Raw genomic sequence first — 26,280 nt, forward strand, 5'->3', positions numbered from 1 at the left:
GTAGATGGTTGGCCATTTGCCGATCCATTAAGTTTCACATGTTCAAGAATACCCTATACACAAAGGAACAAACAACAACAATTACATAAATAAAAAGAAGTTACAATTATGGGAAAACAAGAAATAGCACACAAGTCATAACTTACGCCATCGAGTCTCCATTCTCGTTTGGCTAGCCAAGAGGTTTCCCAATTGTAGACTTCACCTCACTCGACTAATTCATCCTCGAGCCGATTTACTTGAGCTCTCCTGTTCAACTAGCTCCCTCTAGCGATAGCAAACGTTTGCAATTGTTTGTTGGACATGCAAGAGCTCAATCCACGAGTACGACTCCCTTTATCCTTCCCAAAAACTTGAGCCAATGGATCACATGTGATGTCGTAAACCACTTCACCCCCATGTTCACTTGCTTCTTCAGCCATCTGTTCTTCAACACTTGTAACTCGATCCTGAAATTTTTGGGGCATATACTTGAGTATGGACTGCAAGACTTAATTAAGATAAATTTTTTTACAAACTCACATAGTATTCTTGGGCACGCTCCAAAACAGTCCCATCTCGATGTTTATGACCATATTTCCAACTATCCGTACGTCTATGCTTCTTCTCTGGATTCGCTTCATCCTACATAAACAAGTATACATAGAAAGTTATTAAGTAGTAACATAGCAAATGAAAGGAAGAGATACAGTAGTGATAATGATACATACAAGTTCCTCCAATATTCTTCCATAAGGTTTCCTGCCACAAGTATGGCCAATTAAGTTCATACTTCTATTCTCAGCATTCTTAGCGCACATATCCTTTACTTCTTGTCTGTTCTCATGGATTGCAAATGCTTCCCAATGAATTGGATCAAACCCCGTTGGACATGATGAAATAGCTTCTTGCTCAGATTCACAATTCTTCAATATTTTACCTCGCAAAGCATATTTCCAATATCGAAACTTAGGAGTGAACCATTTCTCTATATTTTTCCGAGCCCCCATTGTTGGGTTCACATTGAGTTGGAACTCCTCCTACAAATCACATATATACATTTATATATATGCTATGACTAGTATGGTTATGGAAACAAAAATAATAATAAAATAAAATAAATAGTTACCATTAACTTTAACCAAACTTCATCTTTGAAAGAACCATCTACTTTATCCCAACTTGCATAAGAAATTGGGACAATAGCTCGTATCCAATAGCCGACTCTACTGCTCCACTTGGCACTATAAACTCCTGTGACCCTACCGTCGGCGTGCGCTATGATTGGCAGCTTACCATTACTAGATGGCAAAGTATTGTCTCCCGCTGATTTAGATGGTTGGGACACATTAGGTTGATGTGAACCTGAAGGAGACGACAAGGCATTAGACGGTGTTGTGGAACTTTGAAGGAGACGGCAGGGCATTATGCGGTGTTGTGGGTGTTGTGAACCTGAAGGAGACGACCGGGACGCGCCACGACGTTGTGAACTTGAAGCCATTATATTAAAAACAACCTAATGATTGAAGAAAATAAAGTAAGTTCATCAAAAACTAATATAACACAAACTTGTTACGTGATAAGAGATATTGGCACAACATATAATTAATCAACCAAAACGAAAAAAATAATAATAGAAAAATAGAGGTCGTGAAGTGTACATTACCAACAACAAAAAATAAAGTGCATATTACAACTACTATCATTTGCGAACTTTCTGCATCAGGGGTAGCAAATTAGGCTGGTCATCAAAAATAGACTGGACTTCAGTTGGCGCTTCTAGATCATCTACGTTACTACTCAATCGAGGAGGAGGATGTATGACCACCCACCAATCAAGATTTTTCAAATCATTTGAATAGAACACTTGACTAGCCTCTCGAAGCAAGAATGACTGCTCATCAAGTTGATGATGGACACTCTTGAGCCTATTAAAGTTGACCATCACCAAATTAGAATCGGGACAAAGTTTACAACCATTAGTTTTTTCCTCAACCCTCACCCAATCGCAATAAAAAAGACCACTTCATGGAAAGTTGTGTAGTCCAACTCTAAAATTTGCTTGATAACCCCATACCACATGGTTTTACGAAGTCGACCCGGATTTTTGTCTTTCCTACTTGCCATAAATGATGTAATAGCCTTCATACAAACACCACTGTTTTGAGTGACAAATGTATCATCATGAGACTTGGTAGAAAAGACAAATCCATTAATGCGATACTTCTTATATGATTTTAGCCTTGTGCATTGGCCCTTTAACAAACGCCACAAGTCGCCTTTTATATCTTTAGCCTTCAACAACTATACAACAAAGAAAAAGAAAATTAAAAAAATACAAACAAAACTAAAAGGCTCACCCTAGCTACTAGAAATGTAAAGTAAAAAAATACCTTATTGTATAACCAGACAATGAATTTCGTGCGAATCTCCACTTCTGACTTTGCTATTCCTCTTCCTCTACCACGAGTAGTGGACTGCAAGTTACGATACTCACTGCAATTCATTCATAGAAGTCCATATATACGTGATTATTCATAAATTACCAAAACTAGTCAAATTCAAAGCCAGAATGAACAACCCACTTGTAGAATTCATCAAGTCTTTCAACTTGTAATCGAAAAATAAGCCATCTCCGTATTTATATCCATTGTGCCGTTTCTAGCATCACAACTTTGAAGTCGAGCAAAGGCCCTTCATCAATGATCTCACCATTTTCGTCAAGGTAACGCTTACGAGTCAATTTTTATTTCCTCCACGGGCATGTACTCCATGGCATATCGGACGGATTCGAAACTATATAGGACTCTACAATTGACCCTTCAACATATCGTTTATTGCTAGGTATGTTTTACACTCTTTCATCATACTGTTAGTATTGAGAAATGCAATAGTATAAGTGTGTTGTTAATGCCTATCTTTATAAAAGAAATTGAACTAAAATATATGACATTGTTGACTTCTTTGCTCAAAAAGGATACATCCACCTAGGCCACACACAGTCCACAAATCAACGCTTCATCGGCTAGATGCACCATAAGATGGATACTAATATCAAAAAGATGGTGGAAGATGCTTCTCCGGGACACACAACGCTTCTACAATCATGACTTTGGCACCTTCCATATCCTTACGACATAAAACCTTCGAACACAAGATTCTAAAGAATAAGCCGATCTGTTGAAAGGCTCTTCGCAAGTCGCGGTTTTTGGAAAAGCATGTTGAAGCAACACAGGGGCAGACACATATTGCATTATAACATGATGGTCATGAGACTTCATCATGAGCAAAGAAGGTGGGTTGGAACCGACAATGTTGCTTTCGGGTTAGGCGAAAAAGCCCAAGGAAGTTTCAAGTCTTTCAAAATTTGGAAAAATGTTTTTTTCTCATCTGCATCTAAGACATAGGAGGCCTTTGGTTTTTTCTGCCTACCGGTATTTAAGTCCTCTTGCATCCACAAACTACTGCGGATGCCCTTCATCTTCAAATCCTCTCTAGCAGCCACTGTATCCTTTGTTTTTTTCAGGTCTAGGATCAGATACAATATATGCTCAGAAACATTCTTCTCATCATGCATCACATCAACACAATGTCGAACTTTATGACTTGGCCAATATAATAGCTTAAACAAAATGGACCTCCTATAAAAAGCCTTTGTAACTTCAACACTATCATCGTCGTCGTCGTCGTCATCATCATCACTATCATCATCATCATCTCTATCAACAACATTTACACTCCCATCAACTCTTGACCGTTTGGAACCTTTTTGGATCTTACCAGGTACATATTTAATGCGGTTCAACAATTTATCAACATCTGTTCCTTTAAGACGTGATGGAGGAAGGTTAAGCTCTTGCTCCCCATTGAAGTGCTTATTATACCTAAAGATAGAAAGTGTTAGAACTGCTTATTATACCTAACTTGATTATTTTAAAAAAAAACAATATTTGAAGTGTTTACTATACCTAAACGGGTGATCTGGATCAAGAAACAAACGGTAGTTTGTGTACACAATCTTCTTACTACAAGGTAAACGCTCCGAGGGAGTGTTGTCACCACAAATAGGACATGCTTTATAACCATGTGTCACACAACCATATAAGTTTCCTAGAGCCGGAAAATCGTGTATCCCCCACATCAACATAGCTCTCAGAGTAAAGTGTTCCCTCTTGTGCATGTCGAACGCAGGGACTCCTTCTCTCCAGAGCTGATCCAACTCATCAAATAGTGGTTCAAGGAAAACATCAATGTTTGTAGTCGGCGCCGGTCCGGTATTAACAAAGACATCATCCGAAAAGTCGGATTTCATGCACAATGAAGGTGGGAGATTGTATGGCACTAATATGATAGCCAACAACTCGTAGCCATTGATTGAATGCCACGAGGATTGAAGCCATCGATTGTAACTGCAAAGCCAAACATTACGCCCTCGATGAGCGAATTCGGCCATCTCTCTTTAAATTTTGTCCATTGGACTGAATCAACGGGATGTCGCATATAATCCTATGAAGGTGTTGCTTTCGAGCATGCCATGTCATTTCCGTGCTAATGATGGTATCGTTATACAATCGTTGGAGTCGTGGACCTAAAGGAAAATGTCTCAATACTTTTTAGGCACTTTGGATTCCTTCCCTTTTTACCCTCCACTTTATATCTAGGTGATTAAGAATGAGGACATATCGTCAAATCTTTCTTTGTCCCATAATACAAGATGCAATTATTCTCACATGCATCGATGCGCTTTGCTTTCATCCCTAGGTCTGTCAACATTTTCTTCATTACTGGCCACTTTTCAGGTAAAGTATTTTCTTTTGGCAACCAAGTTCTTAGCATAGACAAGAGTGCGCTCACACTATTTCCGGACCAACCATACTGTTTCTTCAAGTCATGAAGCTCTACAACTGCAGATAGAGTTGTCACAGGACCCTCACATGAAGGGTATAATTTTTCTTCGGCTTTACTTTTGTATTCAGCATACTTTTTACCCAAATCTGGTTCGAGAACAAAAGGTTGTTCAAAATCAAAAATTTGATCAGTAGCTCCTCCATACACATCACCCCTTACACCTTCATGCACCATAACAAGCATCAACAAGATTCTCTAACCCAAGCCCTCTATCTTCAATGTTTTCATCTTCAACTATGTCTATCACAGAATACTTCAATTGTTTTTCACCATGTAAGGACCATATAGTATACGTTAGATCAAAACCATTTTGAATTATATGCCTTCGGACTTCGTCAAACACCAATCTTTTCCCATTCCGACATGTTACACAAGGACAAGGACATGTTGTCAACCCTTCATATTTTTTTGTGCCAAATCAATAAAACTAGCTACCCTTCCCTATAGGCGGTGCTCACTCGATTTGGTTCATGAATCCACTCTTTCTGAATCGGCCGTGACATTCTACCATTATGTAGATACAAAGATAAGAAAGAAAAAAGAAAGATAACTCCCGAGTTAGTTAGTTAATTTGAAGCAATCATAGATGACTTAACACTATTACTACCAAGCTCAATTACTTTGTCAGTCTTGAAAGATTTTCAATAGAGACACTTGACAATTTTTTGATCGAGCTACTATTCTACCAACATAAATCACTATTCTACTAATAGAAATCAGGGAGACAATGACTTCAAAGTTCAAAGCACATTCATAATCAAACTATGTCAAACGTCAAAGCATTCACAAAGTAAAATAACACTATACTGTCAGTAAGAAAATTTAAGACCTGCTTTCGTAAAACATTTAGATAAGAACTTAGACCAACCTAAGTTAGGAAGCCAGAATGTTTGAATTCAAGCTACCATGACTGAAAATGGATACAAAAATGTTGGAACACTAAAACTTGGGATTCATTATACTTGAACATTTTAGAACAAACACATATTTTAGTATTTCAAAACGAGGGTGCTCAAGATTATAGGACTAGCACCACCAAATCCACCACTATCGTCCACCACAAAAAAAAAAAAAATTAACAAAAGCCAAACAAAGCCCCATTGTCCTAAATAGATATAAATATTAAACAATTCAGGCACAAATTATGAATTATGAATGGCTAGCTTCAAACAATCAAGAAAAAAAAAACATAACTTTATAACTTCAAATCCTTAAAGCTAGGATTTTTACGCAAAAACATAACTTTACAATTTCAAATATTTCAAGCTAGGATTTTACGCAAAAACATTGCCTAACTTGATATAGAGATGGTGTCAAACATAAAAATTTAAGTAAAACAAAAAAAAAATAAAAAAAAAAAGAGCAAACATTAAGAACATACCCTCCAAAAGCCGAAAGTTATCTGTCTAAGAGAGAGACTTCCAGAGATAGACTTCAATAACCTTCTCCAGTAATCCTTTTGCCAATTTATCTATTTCAAAACATAAACCCAACACTATATTACAAATAACTCAAACCATTAAAAGCAAAAATATCGTTCTATTATTACTATTATTACTATTAAGAACTCATATTACTGTTATTATTATTCCCATTACTCTTTCTTTCTTTCTTATTCTCTTTCTCTTTGTTGTTTCCTTCTTTATATTCATTTTTCTTCTCACTAATTTTGAATATATCTCTCCAACGTTTAGAAGTTGATGATGACTCAACTTATGGCCATGGTCGACTCGGTTCTGGCTCAGTTTCTTGTTCTAGCTCTAATGGAACTGAGTTGGGTTTGGGGTCTTGGGAAATGAGGTGTAGAGGTAGAAGCACACCATCTGCTATCAACTCATCAGCAGAAAGAAGATGGGGCTGTGGACAAGAAGGGTTTCTAACCATCCAAAACTCAAACTCTGAGAGTTAGGATCGTTACTTTTTTCTCACACTGTTACTTGAAGATAAGGTTTGGGGTCGTTTTGTTTCATGTTCTTCTAAGTTTGGTTTGTCTTCCATTGTAGCGAAGGAGAGTTGAGAGAGAGAAGAAGAGGAAAGAGATTTGGGTGGGTGTGAAGCTTATACTGATCTAATGAAATGAGATATATCGCAAAGATATCTGCCAAAGTTTGAGGAATTGGCACGATATTTTACCCAGCATCAAAACTCAAAAGTACAACTGAACAATTGAAGATGCTCAAAAGTACAAATAACTCAAACCTAAAATTATAAAAAGCCAACAAATAATCAAACGTGTAAAACTTTGTAATACTAAGTTCGAGACCTTACCTAGCTAGCGAGTGAAGTGAGTCTGATTTTGCGTTAAGGTTTTGAGATTGAGGCCGATAGAAAAGACGATACTGTTTAGAAGAAAGAGAGATGAGGTCGAGAAAGAGAGATGAATTTGACGCCCGCATCTCATATCACATGCGTAACACGTGTTTTAGTTGTGACGGTGTATAAAAATAACTCTAACCCCTATTTGTCGTCACTATTTTTCTATGCATTTTTAAAATAAACTAAAATACATTTATGAATTATAGTGACACTAAAACCACAAACTGACACCTACATGCTGTCACTTCCTTTCTGACGCCACTTTGGCGTCACAAAACCAAAAAAAACCCTGTCACAAAAACACTGTTATGGTGTAGTGACAATGGGAATTGCTCCCCTACTATAATGGGAATTCCTCTCCTATTAAAACAAATTCTAGCACTTCTAATTAAAGCGGGAATCATTCTCCTATTAAAATGGGAATTCCTCACCTATTGAAAAGGAAAAATCTAGCATATCTAATTAAAATGGGAATTATTCTCCTATTAAAACATAATCTCTCTCCCAATTAAAAAAAATGGGTTTTTAAAACTTAATTAAAACAATTTGTTAGAAAATTAAAATGGGTTAGCGACTAAAACGGTAGTCCAATTTTTAAAAAAAAATCTAAATATTTTCGAAAGAACCGGTGCGTATGCACGGGCCTACAAGCTAGTAGAGGATATTAATAAAATTTGTAAACAAAATAATTATACAAATTTGTGTTTACAAACTATTGGAGCTCAATTAATCAGAATTGAGAATAATACTGAAAATATCCTTAAACATACCCCTAGGATTGATCCTAATAAGGATAAAGAACCTTTAAAGAATATTTCTTTAAAACAAAATAGTTCTTTTGGTCATATTAGACCATCTATTCAGCCTCCTGTGGATATTCCCAATTTCAAACTGGATCAGTCTTCATCCAAAAATGATTTTATTGAGAAATTATACACCCAATTAAGCAAATTAAATCTTAATATTCTTTCTCAAGAATCTAACTCTGAAGATGATATTAATCCAAATGAAATTTTGGATATTGAAGCAAATTTAAACTTCTCCTAATCTGAATAAAATAACTTATGAACGTATCACGCAAAAGTGAGTCATATAGGTCACAGGAATTATTATCCTAGACCCACTCCTCAAGATATTCTTTATGAAGAAGCCAATTTTAATGACCAAGTGTCTTATCAAGCTAAGACTATTTACACTTGAATATTGATGCTAAATCGACTATCGATTTATCACACACTTCGTGAGATGCTCATGTATGCGAGTGTTTGCAAAGCCCATGGAAATACGGATGCAGATGTCTGTAGGTTTATTTCCCATGGATTTGTAGGTATTCTTAAAGGTTGGTGGGATAATGTTCTCACTCATGAGCAAAGAGATGAAATCTATAACTCTACCAAAGTGGAGTTTAGTTCCGAAGCTAATCAGAATATATCTATTTCTGATGCAGTCTACACTCTATGCCTAACCATTGTCCATCATTTTATTGGACCAGAAGGTTTGTCGGCTGAAAAAAATAGAGAGATGCTGCAAAATCTTAGATGTCCTACTCTATCTCATTTTAGGTGGTATAAGGATGTCTTCCTAGCCAAAGTTCTACAATACATGATGCTAATAGTGAGCATTGGAAATCTAAATTTATTGATGGTCTCCCTAACTTCTTTGCAGAAAAGGTTAGGAAAAAGCTCAGAGATCTTAATGGAGGATCTAATATTTCTTATGAGTCTCATACTTATGGGAGTCTCATTAGTCGTCATTCAAGAAGGTCTTAGCCTATGTAATGATCTTAAGCTACAAAGATCGCTTTAAAAAATGTAATCTTTCTCTCGTAAACAAGAGCTAGGTGAATTTTGTGAGCAATTTGCTTATGATATTCCTTCTCAAAGAAAGAAGAAAATTTCTTCCCGAAAACCCGTGAAAAAGCAAAGAAGAGAATATATTCTCGAAAACATAAAAAGGAGTTTCAATAAAAATTGGAAAACTAATAAAGATTTTTATAAGGATCCACATAATAAAAGTAATATTACTTGTTTAAAATGTGGAAAAATTGGTCATTATGCCAACCAAGCTATACTAAACAGAAAAATCAATAATCTAGAGATTAATGAAGATCTTAAATTACAATTAAGTAAAATCTTACTTAATACTAGTTCTTCCTCAATCCGATAATGAATCAAGATGCTTACTCTAGTACTTCTTGAAAATGAAGCACCATGTCGGTGTAACATGTTGCAATCTAAATGTGATAGCATGAGAGCTATTTTACTGTGATGAATGGGTTAGCTATTAATGTTCTCGACCTTCGGAACAACAAATTGCCTTAGAGCTTATCGACTCTATTACCGACTCGACACTAAGCTAAAGTTAATTAAAACTTGCTTTAAAACAGCTTAAGGACAACATTGTTGATCCTACGTATGATATAATCTTAAAGAGGTTTTGATCGCCTAGGAAAGAATAAACCTAGTTCCTCAAAGTCTCTAGTCAATCAAAATCTCAATGATAAAATCCGAAATCTCAACAGAGAGATTCTTCATTTAAAAGCAAAGAGTGTTTCAAATAGAGAAACACTATTTCAAGGAAGACACTAACTTCCAACACTACAGTTTCACTTCCTCTATACTTTCTAGGAAATGGAATATTTTTATAACCTTGATTATTGACAAAGAATATATTTTGAATAATTATATTGCTTTAGTCGATAGTGGTGCAGATATGAATTGCATCCAAGAAGGATTAATTCCACCAAAATATTTTGAAACTACTACTCAAACTATGACCAGTGCTAGTGGTAGTAAAATTGCTATTCAGCATAAGCTTACTAAGGTTAATATTAATAAGAATAAGGTTAATATACCTCTATCTTTTCTATTAATTAAAGACCTTACCCAGCAAATTATACTGGGAACCCCTTTCTTAAATACCATTATGCCTATAAATAAAATTGACAATTATGGTATTTACACTAACTTTGAGGATCATCCTTTGGTCTTCAAATTTATCTCTTCTTCTTTGCAGAACAGGAAGATCCAAGATTGTGAAATATAATTCACAAAACAAAGGCTTTATGAGTATCCAAATATTTTGGAAATAATATACTCTTCATCATTCGAGAATATTTCTCCCGGGATTATATCCCCGTACATCTAAGACATAATTGAATGTCTTTTTACGAATCCAAAGATGCTCCAATTTGATTCATTGAGAATCCATTATATGGACAAAGACACAGAGCAACCATTAAAGGACTCAAATCCTTTCAGATACCGCTAATGTTGAGATTATCAACATTCTTGAGGACAATTTAGGCCCCTCAAACACGAAGCAACCATTAAAGGACTCAATCCTTTCAGATACCGCTAATGTTGAGATTATCAACATTCTTGAGGACAATTTAGGCCTCCTTAACTGGATCATTCCTGTGAGTCCGCTTGTACTTCTAACAAAGATCAACAAGGGTAAAACCTTGAGTCCTAATATTTCAAATTTTTATCACGAAGTTCTTCGCATAATTTTTCTAGAGAGTCTAAAAGTACCGGTAAAAGAAAAGTACGATTTGATGATCTAGAGTTACCTTATGTCTATGATAACCCACATAAGTTCTTTACACATCAAAAGCTTCACTTTTTAAGTCCATTTTGGACAATGTTATCAATACCTTTGATCGATAATAAAAAGATCTTATCCAGATTCTTAAAATCATCGCTAAATATTTTAGCAAGCTTAACCGTAACTCGATCAAGCCTTGGTCTCAAAGTTAATAAAACCAATAGTCCAAAAGATCCCTTTGATTGTGTATCTTGGAGTATTCTCTCCAAAGACTTTTCGAATATTTTTGGAATAAAGCCAAAATTTCCTTCCAAAGACCTTTTTACCTGAATTAATCCAAAATCTTCCTCCTTCACATTTTCGCGTGAGATGGATTAATAATTGAATTCAATAGTAGTGGGTTCTTGCCCTTTGATTATAAAAGGTATTGCCCATATTATCAAGGCACTCACAAGATACATCCTAGTCTTCATATCTTCCTTCCTTCCCACATTTTGGCAATATTTTGTCCCCCAAGATATGTTTTTAATTGATGAATTACTAGTGATGGGATTTATTAAATCCATAACCATCAAGATGTAAGTATCTTTGGAAGCAGGAACTAATGACGAACATTCCCCGCTTCACCGCTGGTCCAGCCATAGAAAATACTATGATAAAATGGCGGGAACTATTTATCGTGAATTTATTACAGCTTTGTCCCGAATATACGTAAGATGAAACTTATCCTACAGTATTTTTGGTCCTAATCCATAAACAGACCTTTTGATGACATATCAAGAGTTATTCCTCTTCGAATCTAAGGAGAAATTTCATATAATTACAGCTGAGAAGACAGATCGAGAAATGGCGAAATCCGTGCTATTGGTCTTCATCGATTAAATGGTTTATCGATCTAATCTAAAGACAAAAGTATCCAAAGTTTACTTTTTGTCCAATCGATAGATTTCTAATCCTTACGTAATCCTTGGACAACTCTAATAAAACCAAATTCTTTGAGCAATTCAAATAGGATTTAGCTTGGGCTCTTAGTCCAACGGCTATGGAGATCCTCAAATTAATAGATGAAGAAGGATCTTATGAGTATCTTAACCATCTTGGATACCTTTCCTCTGAGTCAGAACTAGAAGATGTGGATAATGATATCCTGATCCAAGTTGCTGAGAATCTACGCACTCAGCATAATGGCAGACACTATGGCCCAAATTAAGGACCAGAAATAGAATCAGCAGCTGTATTCTTACTACTTTATCCAAGAAGGACCCATGAAAGGGACATTTCACCTTTTCTTTTCTTTAAAGTCAAAAGGTAATGGAATAAAGTATCAAAAGGATTCTTATCCTTTGAAGACAGAAGTAAAAGACAAGTATGCTTTGTCAAGGTGGCCCAGTCGACTGCAATTATTGAAGCACACGAAATATTTCCCTCGCGGACTCCAAATTATATTTTGAGTTCGACTAGTATAAAAGCGGATACCTCACCCTTGTTGAAGGCATCCAATATTTTACCTTTCAATTTTTCTTTCTAGTTTGCTAAGAGTGCTTTCTCTATCTCCCTTGTAACATACACTTCCATCCATATAAATAAATAAAAGTTCAAATTTAATCAAGTGTTCTTGTGTCACGACCGATCTTCTTCCCGCATTAATCGGTGTTTTAATTCGATCTCTTTTTTTCTTTTTAATTGGTATATATATATATATATATATATATATATATATATATATATATATATATATATATATATATATATATATATATATATATTTTCCCTCTCTTAAAAGTAGGTACTTAAGATAATAACTAACAGAATAAACCTCACAAGATATCCTACGAGATTTAGTCAATCTTAAAACTAAAAAACCCCGCTCGTATATCTCTTTCTCTTTCTCCCTCGTTTCTCTCTCTTCCAACGGGAAAAAAAAACATTCATATCTCTCTCCATTACTTTTTATAGGAGAAAGTTGTTTTTTGCTGTTTAAAGGTATGAGTTACTACTTATGCCTCATTAACAATATTATATTGAAGTGGCACTAGAATATTTTGCCTATAGTCTATTTCAAAAAATGAAAATCTGATGGAATGTAGTGTATTTCTATTTGTTGTATGACTTGTTTTAGTTTAACATTTCGTTAGTTTTAACTATTTTGTTTTGAAGGGAGTGCTGGTTTGGAGTTGAAGTGTTTGTGTTGTGGATTTGGGGGTGGGGGTTCTGACTGTTCAATATTCGGATGAGACTATAAAGTTTAGCATCACTCTAATTTAGAGTTTGATCCATTTATTTGTTCTTGAGCAAGTACGTGGCTTTGAAATTGAAGCCTTTACTACCAAAAGACAAACTTTAGTATTTGTAATGCTATTTGTTGGAATTAATTAAGTTTTGTAGTTCCATAATTTTATAGTTATTAAGTAGGTACTATGCTAAAATACATAATTAATTATTACTACATAGTGTTTTGGTAATAAGTTTAATTTATTCTTTGTGTTATGAGAAGATGGGTAAAAAAAATGTTCTTACTATCATGCGGAGATTACATGGAAGACTATGAAGTAATGGTTCCTTTTCAAGCATTGCAAACTTACGGAATATCCGTTGACGCCGGTTTATCCCCCGGAAAAAGCCGGGGATATATGTCGCATTGTTTGTTCATCAACTTTCTCGCCATCGACCTATTCTCAATTTACGAGGCCACAATTTCACACTCAATGCGACTTTCGATGATATTGAAGCAAGCAAATATGATGGATTGGTTATTACCGTGGACATGCCCCCAATATCTTTACATGAATAAATCATCATACAATTAGTTCCCAAGCTCGATGATTCTCAGAAGCCAATTGCTTCTATTTGCCATGGCCAATTAATCTTGGCGTTAAGGGCGTGGTGAAAGCTAGAATGTGTACAAAGATACCCCCAAATGAAGCCTCGCACTTGTAGGTGCGCAGTGCTCATCGGTTGGGTTGAACCAAATGACCATGTCACTTTGTGTAATGTGATGGTAATTGTTGTCAATAGACAATGCGGAAACAACTTTACCTACAACAAATAGATCAATTCTACACAAAGATCAATCATTCTCACTAGATAAGACTTCAACACTCTCCAAAGTAATCCCAACACTTCTCAATATCAAATAAACAAGTATCTAAAGTAAAACAATTAATGTAAAGGAAGAACAAACCACAAGACGAGATATATCGTGGTTCGACAATTTGCCTACGTCCACATTGTGAGTTCCAAGTTTTACTAGATGTCCGTAGTAACAGATTACAAGTCTCTCAATTCACTCACAAAAAATGAATACTTAACTCACACAGAATTACTCTCTCAATTCACTCACAAAAAATGAATACTCAACTCACAAAGAATGAATACTCAACTCACACAGAATTGCTCTCTTATAATCTCTCTCTTTCTTGGTTTTGGTTAAGTTAGGTTTCTACAGAAAAAAACCTATATTTATACTGTTTCAAAAAACTTCTGAAACACCGAATTTCGTGCTGAAAACGGTGGAGTGCGGGGCGCGCCCTCGACTAGGCAAAATCGAGCGCGGGTCGCACCTTGGTCACGCCTAAAGTGCTGGAGGTTGCCAAAGGCATGAGCGCGCCATGCGCCTTGTCCAGGAATACATAGAGCGCGGGCGCGCCCTCAACACTAGAAAGAGAAAAACGTCTTTTTTCTCTACATTCTCCACCTCGGTAAGGTTTTAACACATAAAACCGAGCCAAACACATCCAGCAATAACACATCCATCCAAAACTTGCAGTCAACCGCCCCGAAGGGCCATGCCCACAAAGGGCTCTTTCAAGCATGTAGGATTTAGAGCAAGTCCAAACAGTGTTGGAACTTAACTCCAGTGACAATCTTTGTCAACATATTAGCAGGATTGTCATGGGTATCCACTTTCTCAAGTGCTACATCACCATCCTCAACGACATCCCGTATAAAGTGATAACGGACATCAATATGCTTGGTCTTAGCATGATGAACCTAGTTTTTCGCCAAATGAATAACACTCTGACTATCACAATACAAAGCAACACTGTTCTACTCAATACCCATATCATCTAGAAGACCTCGAAGCCATAATGCCTCTTTTCACTACCTCTTGCCACTGCCATATACTCTGCCTCGGTGTAGAGATAGAGTAATCAGAGCCGAGAAGCATAGACCTCCAACTAACCGGTGCACCATACATCATAAACACATAACCAGTAGTCGATCGTCGTCTATCTAGATCACCTACATAATCTGAATCCACATACCAACTGACATAACAAGTGCCTCCACTATAAACTAATCCCACATCCAAGGTACCCTTCAAGTACCTCAATACCCATTTCACTACTTCCCAATGCTGCTTCCTAATATTTGTCATATACTTGCTTACAACACTAACTGCCTGTGAAATGTCTGGGCGTGTGCACACCATAGCATACATCAAACTGCCCACAACACTTGCATAAGGAACATTAGCCATATTCTTTTGTTCCTCCACCGAACTAGGAGAGAACTTAGCTGAAAGCCTAAAATGCCCAGCCAAAGGAGTAGAAACCGACTTTGCATTCTCCATACCAAATCGAGAAATTACTTTCTGAAGGTATTTCTTCTGAGATACAACTATCCGTAAACTTCTTCCTATCTCTCGCAATCTCCATGCCCAGTATCTTCTTGGCTCCACCTAAGTCTTTCATCTCAAACTCAGAGCTAAGTTGAGATTTCAACTTGTCTATCTCCACCATGCTTTTGGAAGCAATGAGCATGTCATCCACATAAAGCAGGAGATAGATGAAGTCATTACCACGAAGTCTACGAAAGTAAACACAACAGTCATACTTACATTGGGTGTACTCATGTTGTATCATGAATGTGTCAAAGTACTTGTACCATTGCCTGGGCGATTGCTTTGACCAATACAGTGACCGATTCAATTTACATACATGATCTTCTTTCTCAGCAACAACAAACCCTTCAGGTTGTCTCATATAGATCTCTTCCTCCAAGTCCCCATGCAAGAAAGCAGTTTTCACATCAAGTTGCTCTAACTCCAAGTCGGCGAGCAACTAAACTCAATAACACACCTAATGGAAGTATGTTTGACCACTGGGAAAAATATCTCATTATAGTCGACTCCTTCCTTTTGTGAAAAACCATTTGCTACTACTCTTGCCTTGTACCCAGTACTGTCGGACTCAGGAAGGACCTTTTTTTTTTTTCTGAACACCCATTTACTGCCGATAGTCCTTTTGCCCTTTGGCAATAAAACTAGGTCCCATGTGTGATTTTTATCAAGAGACTCTATCTCTTCTTGTATAGCAACCAACCAATCTCTATAATGAACATCTCTAATGTACTTACTTGAAGAAGCTATCCGCTCATCATCTTTGATATTCAAATTGCATATGCCACTAAATCCACCGACCATAGTGTTTCACCTGGGCCGTGCCCATACTTGTACACTTTTTAACTTGTCTCTTTGGCCTAGGGTCAGCCACTACAAGTTGTGGATGTTCATGCTCTTCTTCCTATTGTTGTGTGGTTCCATGATTTGGTATGTACCTTATCATGAACCAACCAAATATCTCGGCAAGATCGCACAACTCAAGCTCGCTGGCTTGAACTTTTATAGACTCACCATTCTCTGAAATTTTTTCCTGGCCATCAAAGATAACATGAAAGTCTCATCAAAGATAACATCTCTGGCGACTAGGAACTTGTGGTCTTCTAGAAACCACAATCAGATCCCTTTATCCCATTTGCAAAGCCTAAGAATATGGCTTTCTTAGCTATAGGATCTATCTTGCTTTCCTCACATGGTGGTAAGCGCTTAATCCAAACACTCGCAAAATACTATAATCACACGGGTTATATGACCACACCTTATAAGGTGTCTTGCAATCTATAACTGAACCGGGTGACCTACTATACGTAACACGCCATGGATACTACATCCGCCCAATACTCTTTTGCCTAGGACCGCATTAGACAACAAACATCTCACTCTTTCAAGCAAGGTTATATTCATCCTCTCTCCATTCCATTCTCGCCAAAGCGCGTGCCCTCGACTATCTAGTGTCCGGCAATTCCATCATTACAAGACAAAACTCTTGGAAAGGCCCATAGGTATACTCAAGACCATTGTCGATCGTAGTGTTTTTACCTTACTATCTCAGGCGATTCTCAACCCTTTGCCTTCCACTTTTTAAATGTCTCAAACACTTCATCTTTCATTTTCATCATATACACCCACACATTGCGGGTATGATAATCAATAAATGAGACATAGTAGTGGTTACCTCCTTTAGAATCCACTCTGGAGGGTCCCCAAATATCCGTATGCACATAGTCAAGGATGCATGTTGTCATGTGCTTGCTTGACTTGAACTTGACTCTGCACTATTTTCCATAAATGCAATGCTCACAGAACCCCATACTTGGCTTCTTCAAGTCCTTCAATAACCCTCGCTTGCACAACTCAGACAAACTGTTTTCACTCATATGCCCTAGTTGCATATGCCACATCTTAGTGCACTCAGAATCATCACTACATGCAACCACTGATACATCGCCTATCACCGTACTACCTATCAGAGTATACAAGGTTCCATGTCTTTGACCCTTCATAACAACTAAAGAGCCACTGACAATCTTTAGGACTCCACCTTCTCCCATAAACTTGTGGCCTTTGGAATCCAAGGTACCAAGAGAAATAAGGTTTTTCTTTAGCTCAGGAACATGTCTCACATCGGTTAAAGTCCTCACTACACCATCATGCATCTTGACCCATATAGTTCCAATTCCTACCGTCTTACAAGCAACGTTATTACCCATCAAAACGGAACCACCATCAATGCTTTCATAAGAAGTAAACCACTTTCTATTCGGGCACATACGGTAGGAACATCCGGAATCAAGAATTCACCTTTCGGCCATATAGTCTTGTGTGGACACACAGAGACTTAACTCGTCCCCTTCAAAGCCTGAAGGATAACTTGCCTCAATTTTTGCCTTACCTTTCTTCTTACCATCTCTCTTGTTCTCTTTCTTCGGGTGAGGACAATTACTTGTGTAATGTCCCTTTTCATCGCAATTGTAGCACTTCACATGTGTCAAAGGCTTCTTTGACTTGGACCTAGACTTCTCATTGCTTGTAGAAGCCCTTTCATGCAACCTTACTCTTGCCACTAGCCCTTAACCTGCATCAATGATATTCTCTACACGTGTCTTCTTCATCAACTCATAAGAAAGAAGTGCACTCTGAACTTCGTCAAGATCAATGTCTTTTCTGTTCAGAAATGTAGTCATTAGATGCTCATAGCTTTCTGGCCGGCAAAGAGAATATTAAACATGCCGCTTGATCTTCATCATCCATCTTCATGCCAACATTCAAATAATCCGCTAGACGACGATGGAACTCACTAACGTGCTCTTGCATCGTTAAACCATCGACCATCATGTACCGATAAAGACACTTCTTAAGGTACATCTTGTTCATCATGCTCTTGGTCATATGCATAAACTCTAGTTTGAGCCAAATACCAGTAACGGTATTTTCTCCCATCACACTATACATGACCTCATTAGCAAGACATAACCGGATTGATGAACAAGCCTGAAGATCGAACTCTTCCCAATCATCATTACTCATACTCGCAAACTTTGAATTAATCCCCTTTAAAGTATTGTGCAAACCTTGTTGGATGAGGATGTTCCTAACTTGGACTCTCCAAATCCCAAAATTATTATTCCCATATTAAACTTCTTTACTTCAAACTTAACATTTGACATCTTGGGAGCCATCTTTAAAGTTACACACAATAACCCAAAAAACAATTTCACTTAGGAATTTAATTGAACACCTTGTCTACACAAATTTCGAGCACTATAGTTCTTTACCAAAAACTCAAAATCCTAGGTCGTAAACCTACGCTCTGATACCAATTGTTGTGAATAGGACAATGCAGAAACAATGTTACCCACAACAAATAGATCAATCCTACACAAAGATCGATCCTTCTCACTAGACAAGACTTCAACACCCTCCAAAGTAATCCTAACACTTCTCAATATCAAATAAACAAGTATCTAAAGTAAAACAATTAATTTAAAGGAAGAATAAACCACAAGACGAGATATATCGTGGTTCGGCAATTTGCCTACGTCCACACTGCAAGTTCCAAGCTTTACTAGATGTCTGGAATAACAGATTACAAGTCTCTCAATTCACTCACAAAGAATGAACACTTAACTCACATAGAATTGCTTTCTTATAATCTCTCTCTTTTTTGGTTTTGGTTAAGTTAGGTAGGTTTCTATAGAAAAAACCTATATTTATATTGTTTCAAAAAACTTCCGGAACAGTGAATTTCGTGTTGAAAACGGTGGAGCGCGCCGCGCGCCTTGTCCAGGCATACATAGAGCGCGGGCGGGCCCTGAACACTATAAAGAGAAAAACGTCTTTTTTCTCTACAATAATCTTGGTACTGCAGCAACATATGAAGGCCATCCTGAGTTTATCCGACTTTTTGTGAAGGCGCTAGGGGGCACCATAACTGGCTCCGATAGGAAGATGTTGTTCATTTGTGGGGACTATATGGAAGATTATGAAATAATGGTTCCGTTTCAATCTCTTCAAGCTCTTGAATGTCAAGTTGATGCGGTCTGCCCAAAAAAGGTTCCTGGAGATACCTGTCCAACTGCTATTCACGATTTTGAAGGTGACCAAACTTACAGTGAGAAGTCGGGCCATGATTTCACCGTGACAGCAAGTTTTGAAGAGTAGACCCTTGGACTTATGACGCCCTGGTGATCCCTGGGGGCCGAGCTTCAGAGTACCTTGCATTAGATGAGAAAGTAGTTGCGTTGTAAAGCACTTCATGGAGGAAGGAAAGCCAGTTGCATCCATCTGCCACAGGCAACATATTTTGTCTGCAGGGGGTGTTCTTAAGGGAAGGCAATGCACTGCATACCCTGTTGTGAAACTCAATGTGGTATTGCCTGGGGCAACATGGTTAGAGCCAGATCCAATACATCGTTGTTTTACTGATGGAAATTTGGTGACTGGGGCGGCTTGGCCAGGGCATCCTGAGTTTTTATCTCAGTTGATGTCATTGCTTGGCATACAGGTATCATTTTGAATGTAAGGCAAAAGAGTTGCACTATGTTGTTTGTATGCAGAACCAGATCTTTTAAATGAATTTCTTCCTAATTTTTGTACTGTACTTTGTATCATGGTGTATCCGGGTCGACCATTATGGTTGTCTGTCTGTCTAAGTGGGTATGTAATAGTGCGCTCATTGATTGTTAACCACAAATCTAGTCCTGCTTCCATCTCATTTAAAAGGTCAAGTGACACATAATGCATGATAAGTGTGTCGTAGATGTTGAGTACAAATTGTTGACTTTGAATATATTCGATGAATGCTAGTGTTCCAAAAGTACCTTAAAATTCTAGATGAAAAGCATTTTGGAATTCTTAAAATATCGGGTTGCTACATGATGCAAGATGAGACAGGCTAAATGAGTCTATATTTGTTCTAGTACATCAGCAAGTTTTGAGAGGCGGGATTCATGTCCAAAATTTTCAGATCACACTTATCCGCGTACGCACATACATAAGAATGAGATTCCAAATGAGAAGTTGGTACAAACTCCTCACATATCCTACAGATTAGTGGAACCATTTGCTAAAAGCAAGATTTATTGTGATGTCCATGATCACAAATCAAACACAGCAGCGAGCAATCATGAAAAAAGGAGTTTTACACATCCATTTATCTCGAAAATCTACTAACATACATATGAACAATATAGGATTTTGGTGGATTCAAACCACCATGAAAAGTGCTCTACCATTTGAGCTAAAGATCCAATCCTTGTGAATGTGTTTATCGGTACTTTATAAAAACTAGTAAACAATGTAGGCTGCTCAACATCTCAATTCTCAAAGTGTATTATTTGACTACTGCTAAGCTTTTGCGACTTCTCTTCTTCGGGTCATAACCAAATCGGTAAGTCACTTGTCTTTTGTACTTTGAAAACTTAAGCCAATCTTGTCACTTGAACTTTTATGTTTTTTTTTTTGTCCTGTTCCGTATTCTAATAGCAGAAAATAGATCAGCAACACAAGAGATATTATGTTTATGTTTGTCTGCAAACCAGACTAGGCAGTGTAGTTAATACTAATTAGCTATAGTACAAGAGCAAGACAATCAGGGACGTTCTTTTCCTATAGAAATTAAGTACTCCGATCCTAGATGCATTAGTGCTTGACAGACCAGTACTCCCTCAAGCCAATTACCATTGAAAACCCAACAATAAAACGTAAAACCAAATTCAACTTCAGCTTCACTAGATCAAGCCTATTGACATACCCATCACTCTTGATATTGAAATTCAAGACGCCATATGCCCCAAAAACAATTTAACTACAAAATAAAATTACTAACAACAAAATTTGATACAAGAAATAAGTTTCAGAAATATGAAATCGAAGTCACCATATCCATACCCTTACCTCTACTTTCAAGTTTCATCGTTGCTTCAATTAACTTCAAAAAAAAAAATTTGGCTGCCATATTAGAATAGATTGAGCTTTCCATGGAAGCTATTAACAAAAGACGGAGAGAGAGAGAGAGAAAAACACGGGTGAACAGAAGAAGTGAGAGAGAACAATGAGAGTTTATTTTCTTTTTCATTATTTTTTTATGTTCCTTTGGTTGAGAGAGAGAGATACGAGTGGGGTTTTTTAGTTTTAGGATTGACTAAATCTCGTGAGATATGTTGTGACGTTTACTCTGTTAGTTATTATCTTAAGTACCTACGTTTAAGAGAGGGACGTATATATATATATATATATATATATATACTATGCACTTAGAAATATTGGTATTATTTTTTTTTCTGTGATGATAGTAGTCTAAAAGTTTCACGTTAGCTCTTAAATTAGAATAGTTTTTAGAAACTTAGGTTAATATATAGGTAATAGTCATACCATCTTTCCATAAATATATTGCATGAGCATCTATGTTTGTATTGGCGGTAAGTTTCTGAAATCTAAGCTAGAGTATTTATTCTATAAATCCTGTGAGAATATAACCTAAAAGCCTTATATGAGTAAAATATATGAGTAATGACACAAGGGAGAAGTAAATTCCGAATAGAGAAATCACACGTCCACTTCCTTGATCACTATACCATATCCTAAGCGATAATTTAGGCCCTTTTTTGATCGATATAACCAGAATTCAAACATATATGAAATTATTTTCCGCTAGTCGCCTCTCTGAGCCTTTCTTTAGCCTTTTCATAAACCACAAATCATTTACCCTTTTATGAAAACAAAATAAAAATAAAATTAGCCTACCCATTTTTGAATGAGTTTGAGAAGTAGGATGAAATGAAGAAAAGAAAAGAGAAATGCATGTGGAACACCAAGAATTTGTTAGTTGCTTCAAATAAGAAAAGAAAAGAAAGTTTCCATCCAAAGAAAAGAAAAAATTAATAAATAAAATAAAAAGTTAGAACTCCAAAAACATAATCAAGGGAGTCAAAAGCCAAAAGAAAAAGAAAAATATGGCTAAGGATGGAAACAAAGTGTAGAAGCAAAGTAAGAATAAGGTTTTCTCTAGTTACATATTTTGAAAATCCTATTATCTCAGACTTGTCCTTTTGAATATCCATTTTCTTCCTTCTTAAAACCATCATCTAATTCCCGCAACACCTAATAAAGACCTCTAGCTCAATTAGGAATATATTAGTGCGATAGTAAGTGGCAGATGTGTTTGATCGACTTTGGCTTCCTTGTACGTCATTGAGTTTATAAGAAAAAGTGTGCCCACTGCACACTGGAGTGAGTGAAACTTGAGTGGAAAAATCATAGTGTTTTTGTCTTAACATATTCGTAAGGACCTACTTAAAGACGTTATTCAAAAGTTTCATAAACGAACCTGTTATTGCATTTCATAGCATAATTCATATATATATATATATATATATATATATATATATATATATATATATATATATATATAGATGATTGATTATTATGCATGTATTAGCTTAGGTTTCGAATTGATTATTTTGTATTCATTGCTAGTGAGATGTATAGATATATGAGAATAAATAAGAAAACAGTAATTTTATTTCTTAGTCGTTGAAGTATAGATGAAGATTGTGAGTACCTTCTCTGGAAAACTCTCACGAGGCTATAACTCGTCCAGTAGGGAATTCCTAGTGGTTTAATGTCTTATTACATATGGTCAATGCAATCGCACTCGGTGAAACGAGATTAGTTAGAACTCCATTTTTAGTCACTTATTTTAATTTCTCATATTTGCTTGAAGACAAGCAAAATGTTATTTGGGGGTGATTTGATAAGAGCCCAAAACTGTAGTTTTAACCCGTTAATACTATTATATTTAGACCAATTATGTTTATAATAAATAAAAGTTAGTACTGTTTATTTACGTTTGTGTATTTCAGATAAATGAGTTAAATATATGAAGAAATATATCACTTTTGCAAGATAAATGAGCAAAGGTTGGTTGCTAATAAGTTATATGGTTAAAGCCTAAGTTTCAAGGAGAAAAAGTCATTTTAAAGCCCAAGCAAAACTGAAAATTCAAAGTCAACGCGGGTAGAAATAAAGCATAAAAATCAACAGAACTTCCGTAGGCCGTATCTTTGGACTCATACCTCAGCATTGGGCCTAATATATCTCAAAACGACCGGCTCGGAAAGAGCTTTCTAATGGTCTAGGCCTTATTCCAATAAAAGGAGCAAAAGTGGATGAAAAGGCTGTTGCAATAATTTCCAGTAGATAAACCCTTTTTGGACTAATTATGTAATTAGGTTTTGGGCTTGATTTAGTGGCCCAAAACATGGCTCCAAAGCCCATGCATAACAAATGTAAACCTAACCTCTCTTATATAAAGAGGACTAGGGGAAAACTAGGTAGACTCACTCTTAGACTTTCTCCCATTAGATAATAAATTAGTTTTCTTATTTAGTCTAAACCTAATTATTATTTTCTAGCCTAGCCACCATTAATAAAAGCCAAGTTATTATTATTGTTTTTATGATGTCTTATTCTTATTCTTTTAATTATGATAATCTAATGAATCTTAGTTAAACCTCCAATAGAGGGGTTTGATTAAAGCTTTGATGAAGACTTGATGTGTTAATATAGAATAGTTGTAGTAAGATATTCCAATCTAGAGGGTAGTTAATTCACCATGAGAATAAGTTTCAATTACCTCACATGCTAATTATTAGTTAGTAGAGATGTCATGAATAATTAGGTATAAAAAGACCTAATCTTTATGTGAAAACATAAAGATTAAGGTTGCAACAACTCTATACTAGTATATTAAGAATTAATCAAGGTGGAATCAAATCCCCTTAATCTTTTCTTCTCATTCACATCTTCGTATTTAATTGCCATAGTATAATTTAGAATATCTTAATTAGTTATTTTCATCATATTAGTATAATTAAACCACTGCTCTCATTGATATTGTAGAATTATTTAAGTTAGTGAATATGTTACGTTCTAAACAACTAGGAGTGGAACGAAATCTTTACTCTATGTATTACATGATAATTGAGAGTAAAAACTTTGATTAAACTACATAATTAGCTTTCTTATTCTTAGCATAAATAATTATTCATAGAATAGAAATCTTTATTTCCAATATATCAGAGTGCTAGTTTCCTAAGTCGTTGTTTGATTGGCTTTTTGGTTGGATTTATATTTAATTTGTGGCAAGCGACCTGAGGGTCGATTCCTAGCATATCAATATACGACCAAGCAAACACATCTTTATTGAGAGATAAAAAATTAACAAGTTGTTCCTTTAGCTTGGGGTCTAAATCAGCCCCTACATAAACAAATTTTGGGTCATCATATGTGCCCAAATTGACTTTTTCTCCTGGTTCGACTTGTGCTTGCTTTCCCTTGAGCTTGTCTATTATTGATGCTAGAGGGCTAGAAGCTTGAGGATCTTGCAGCTTTGGGATGTCGTTTGTCTTGACGACCTGAGTTTTGGCCTTGGCTGTTATGCTTACTTGATTGCATCGATGAGCTTCTAGTTGGTTGCTTCTGAGCTCCGTGATATCTCGAGGTCCGGAGAACCACAGGACTTAGTGTAAGGTTAATGGAACTGCTTGGATCTTGTGAATCCACCTGCGGCCTAAGATGGCAGTGTATGATGACTTGACATCTATCACACTGAAGCGTGTTGAGGTCTTAACCATGTCTTTTTTTTTTCCAATAGAAACTGGTAGGATGACGTCTCCAATGGCATCTGTGCGATCTCCATTGAATCCGTAGAGTGGTGCATTTGACTCTATCATTACCGAGTCTAGTAGGTGCATATCCTTATATGTTTGGTAGAAGAGGATGTTACAGGAGTTGCCTGGATTGATTAGGACCCGCTTGACTGTCCATCTGTTGATCTTAATGTGCACTACCAGAGCATCATTATGGGGTAGGCACACCTTGTCGAGATCTTCTTTGGTGAATGATATTGCGGTTGTAGTTTGAGAGCTGGCAGGAGTGATCACTTTAGCTTTGTGGGATAGGTGGTAAATTTCTTGCAATGCTCTTACGCTCCTGCGCTTTTCACGATCGGAGGTCTCGCTGCTAGAGGTGTTTGTAATTTTGTGGATTACCTTTTCCTTCTCATGATTGGAGGAGTGTCGTCATTGCGGCCTCGACCGACCTTTGAGATTTAGATCGCCGCTATTCTCGCTACGCTTTGGCTTTTTCTCGCGTCAGTCGCTCATGATTATGGCCCGCTTCATTGCGGTTGGCATTAAGTTTATGCCTGAGGTCACTTTCTGGTAGGAACTCTTTCAGCTTTCCCTCTTCGACTAAGTCTTGGAGGTAGTGCTTGAGGCTCCAACATTCATCGGTGTCATGGTGGTAGAGTTTGTGGAAGTGGCGGTATGGACGTCCTGGTATTGCTATCACCTTGTTAATATTTGATTTAAAGTAAGGTGTTATACATATCTTCTTCAGGATATGGTTTGGCATCCTAGAGAAGTTGGAGAATTCTCTTTTGGTGTACGATAGCTTCTGGGAGTTGGTGCCCTTGTTGTTGCCTGAATACTGCTTGCTTTTTTTTAGGTCCCCGCTTTATCGCCATCGCGAAGACTTCTTTGCCTTTATACCATCTCTATTTTTCGTGACTTCATGTACTTGTCGACTCGTGGTACGTCATCTAGGCATTCTCGCTTATTATGCGCATGAGCGATCCCTACTAGTTCGTGAGTCGCCTAGGAGGCGTTGGTGAATGTCGATGTTGCAAAGTCATCCTTGAGGCATGGCTCCATTGATAGCAGTTCCTTTTGAAACATCTTAAGAAAGCCGTTAATAGTCTTGTCGTGTAATTTGCTTCAAATTCGAACAACGAAGTCTAGGTTTCTTGTTTCTTCCCCGTTGTGGGACCTAACTCTGCTGCGAATGTCTTGACCAAATTTTGTCAAAGTTGTGGATTGAATTAGGAGTTAGCGTGTAGAACAAGTCTA

The 26,280-nt window shown here is 36.7% G+C and overlaps 1 protein-coding gene, 1 long non-coding RNA gene and 1 pseudogene across 2 annotated transcripts; 1 reads left to right on the forward strand and 2 right to left on the reverse strand.

Annotated features, from left to right (window-relative positions):
- Window positions 1-257: 257 nt before the first annotated feature.
- Window positions 258-1,405, reverse strand: LOC147496931 (uncharacterized). Its single transcript, XM_086562705.1, has 4 exons — window positions 1,109-1,405; window positions 711-1,019; window positions 523-624; window positions 258-449 (listed from the first exon to the last, which is right to left on the reverse strand). The coding sequence occupies exons 1-4, from the start codon at window positions 1,403-1,405 to the stop codon at window positions 258-260; spliced, it is 900 nt and encodes a 299-aa protein (XP_086418831.1).
- A 3-nt stretch (window positions 1,406-1,408) lies between these two features.
- On the reverse strand, window positions 1,409-7,231 carry LOC147496932 (uncharacterized). Its single transcript, XR_015194885.1, has 3 exons — window positions 7,156-7,231; window positions 6,269-6,358; window positions 1,409-1,495 (listed from the first exon to the last, which is right to left on the reverse strand). It is a non-coding gene; the product is annotated as an uncharacterized LOC147496932 (long non-coding RNA).
- Window positions 7,232-13,256: 6,025 nt separating this feature from the next.
- On the forward strand, window positions 13,257-20,112 carry LOC147496933 (protein DJ-1 homolog D-like; annotated as a pseudogene).
- Window positions 20,113-26,280: the final 6,168 nt, after the last annotated feature.

This window comes from Coptis chinensis, chromosome 5 (assembly GCF_015680905.1).
Source record: "Coptis chinensis isolate HL-2020 chromosome 5, ASM1568090v1, whole genome shotgun sequence".
Lineage (NCBI taxonomy): Eukaryota > Viridiplantae > Streptophyta > Magnoliopsida > Ranunculales > Ranunculaceae > Coptis > Coptis chinensis.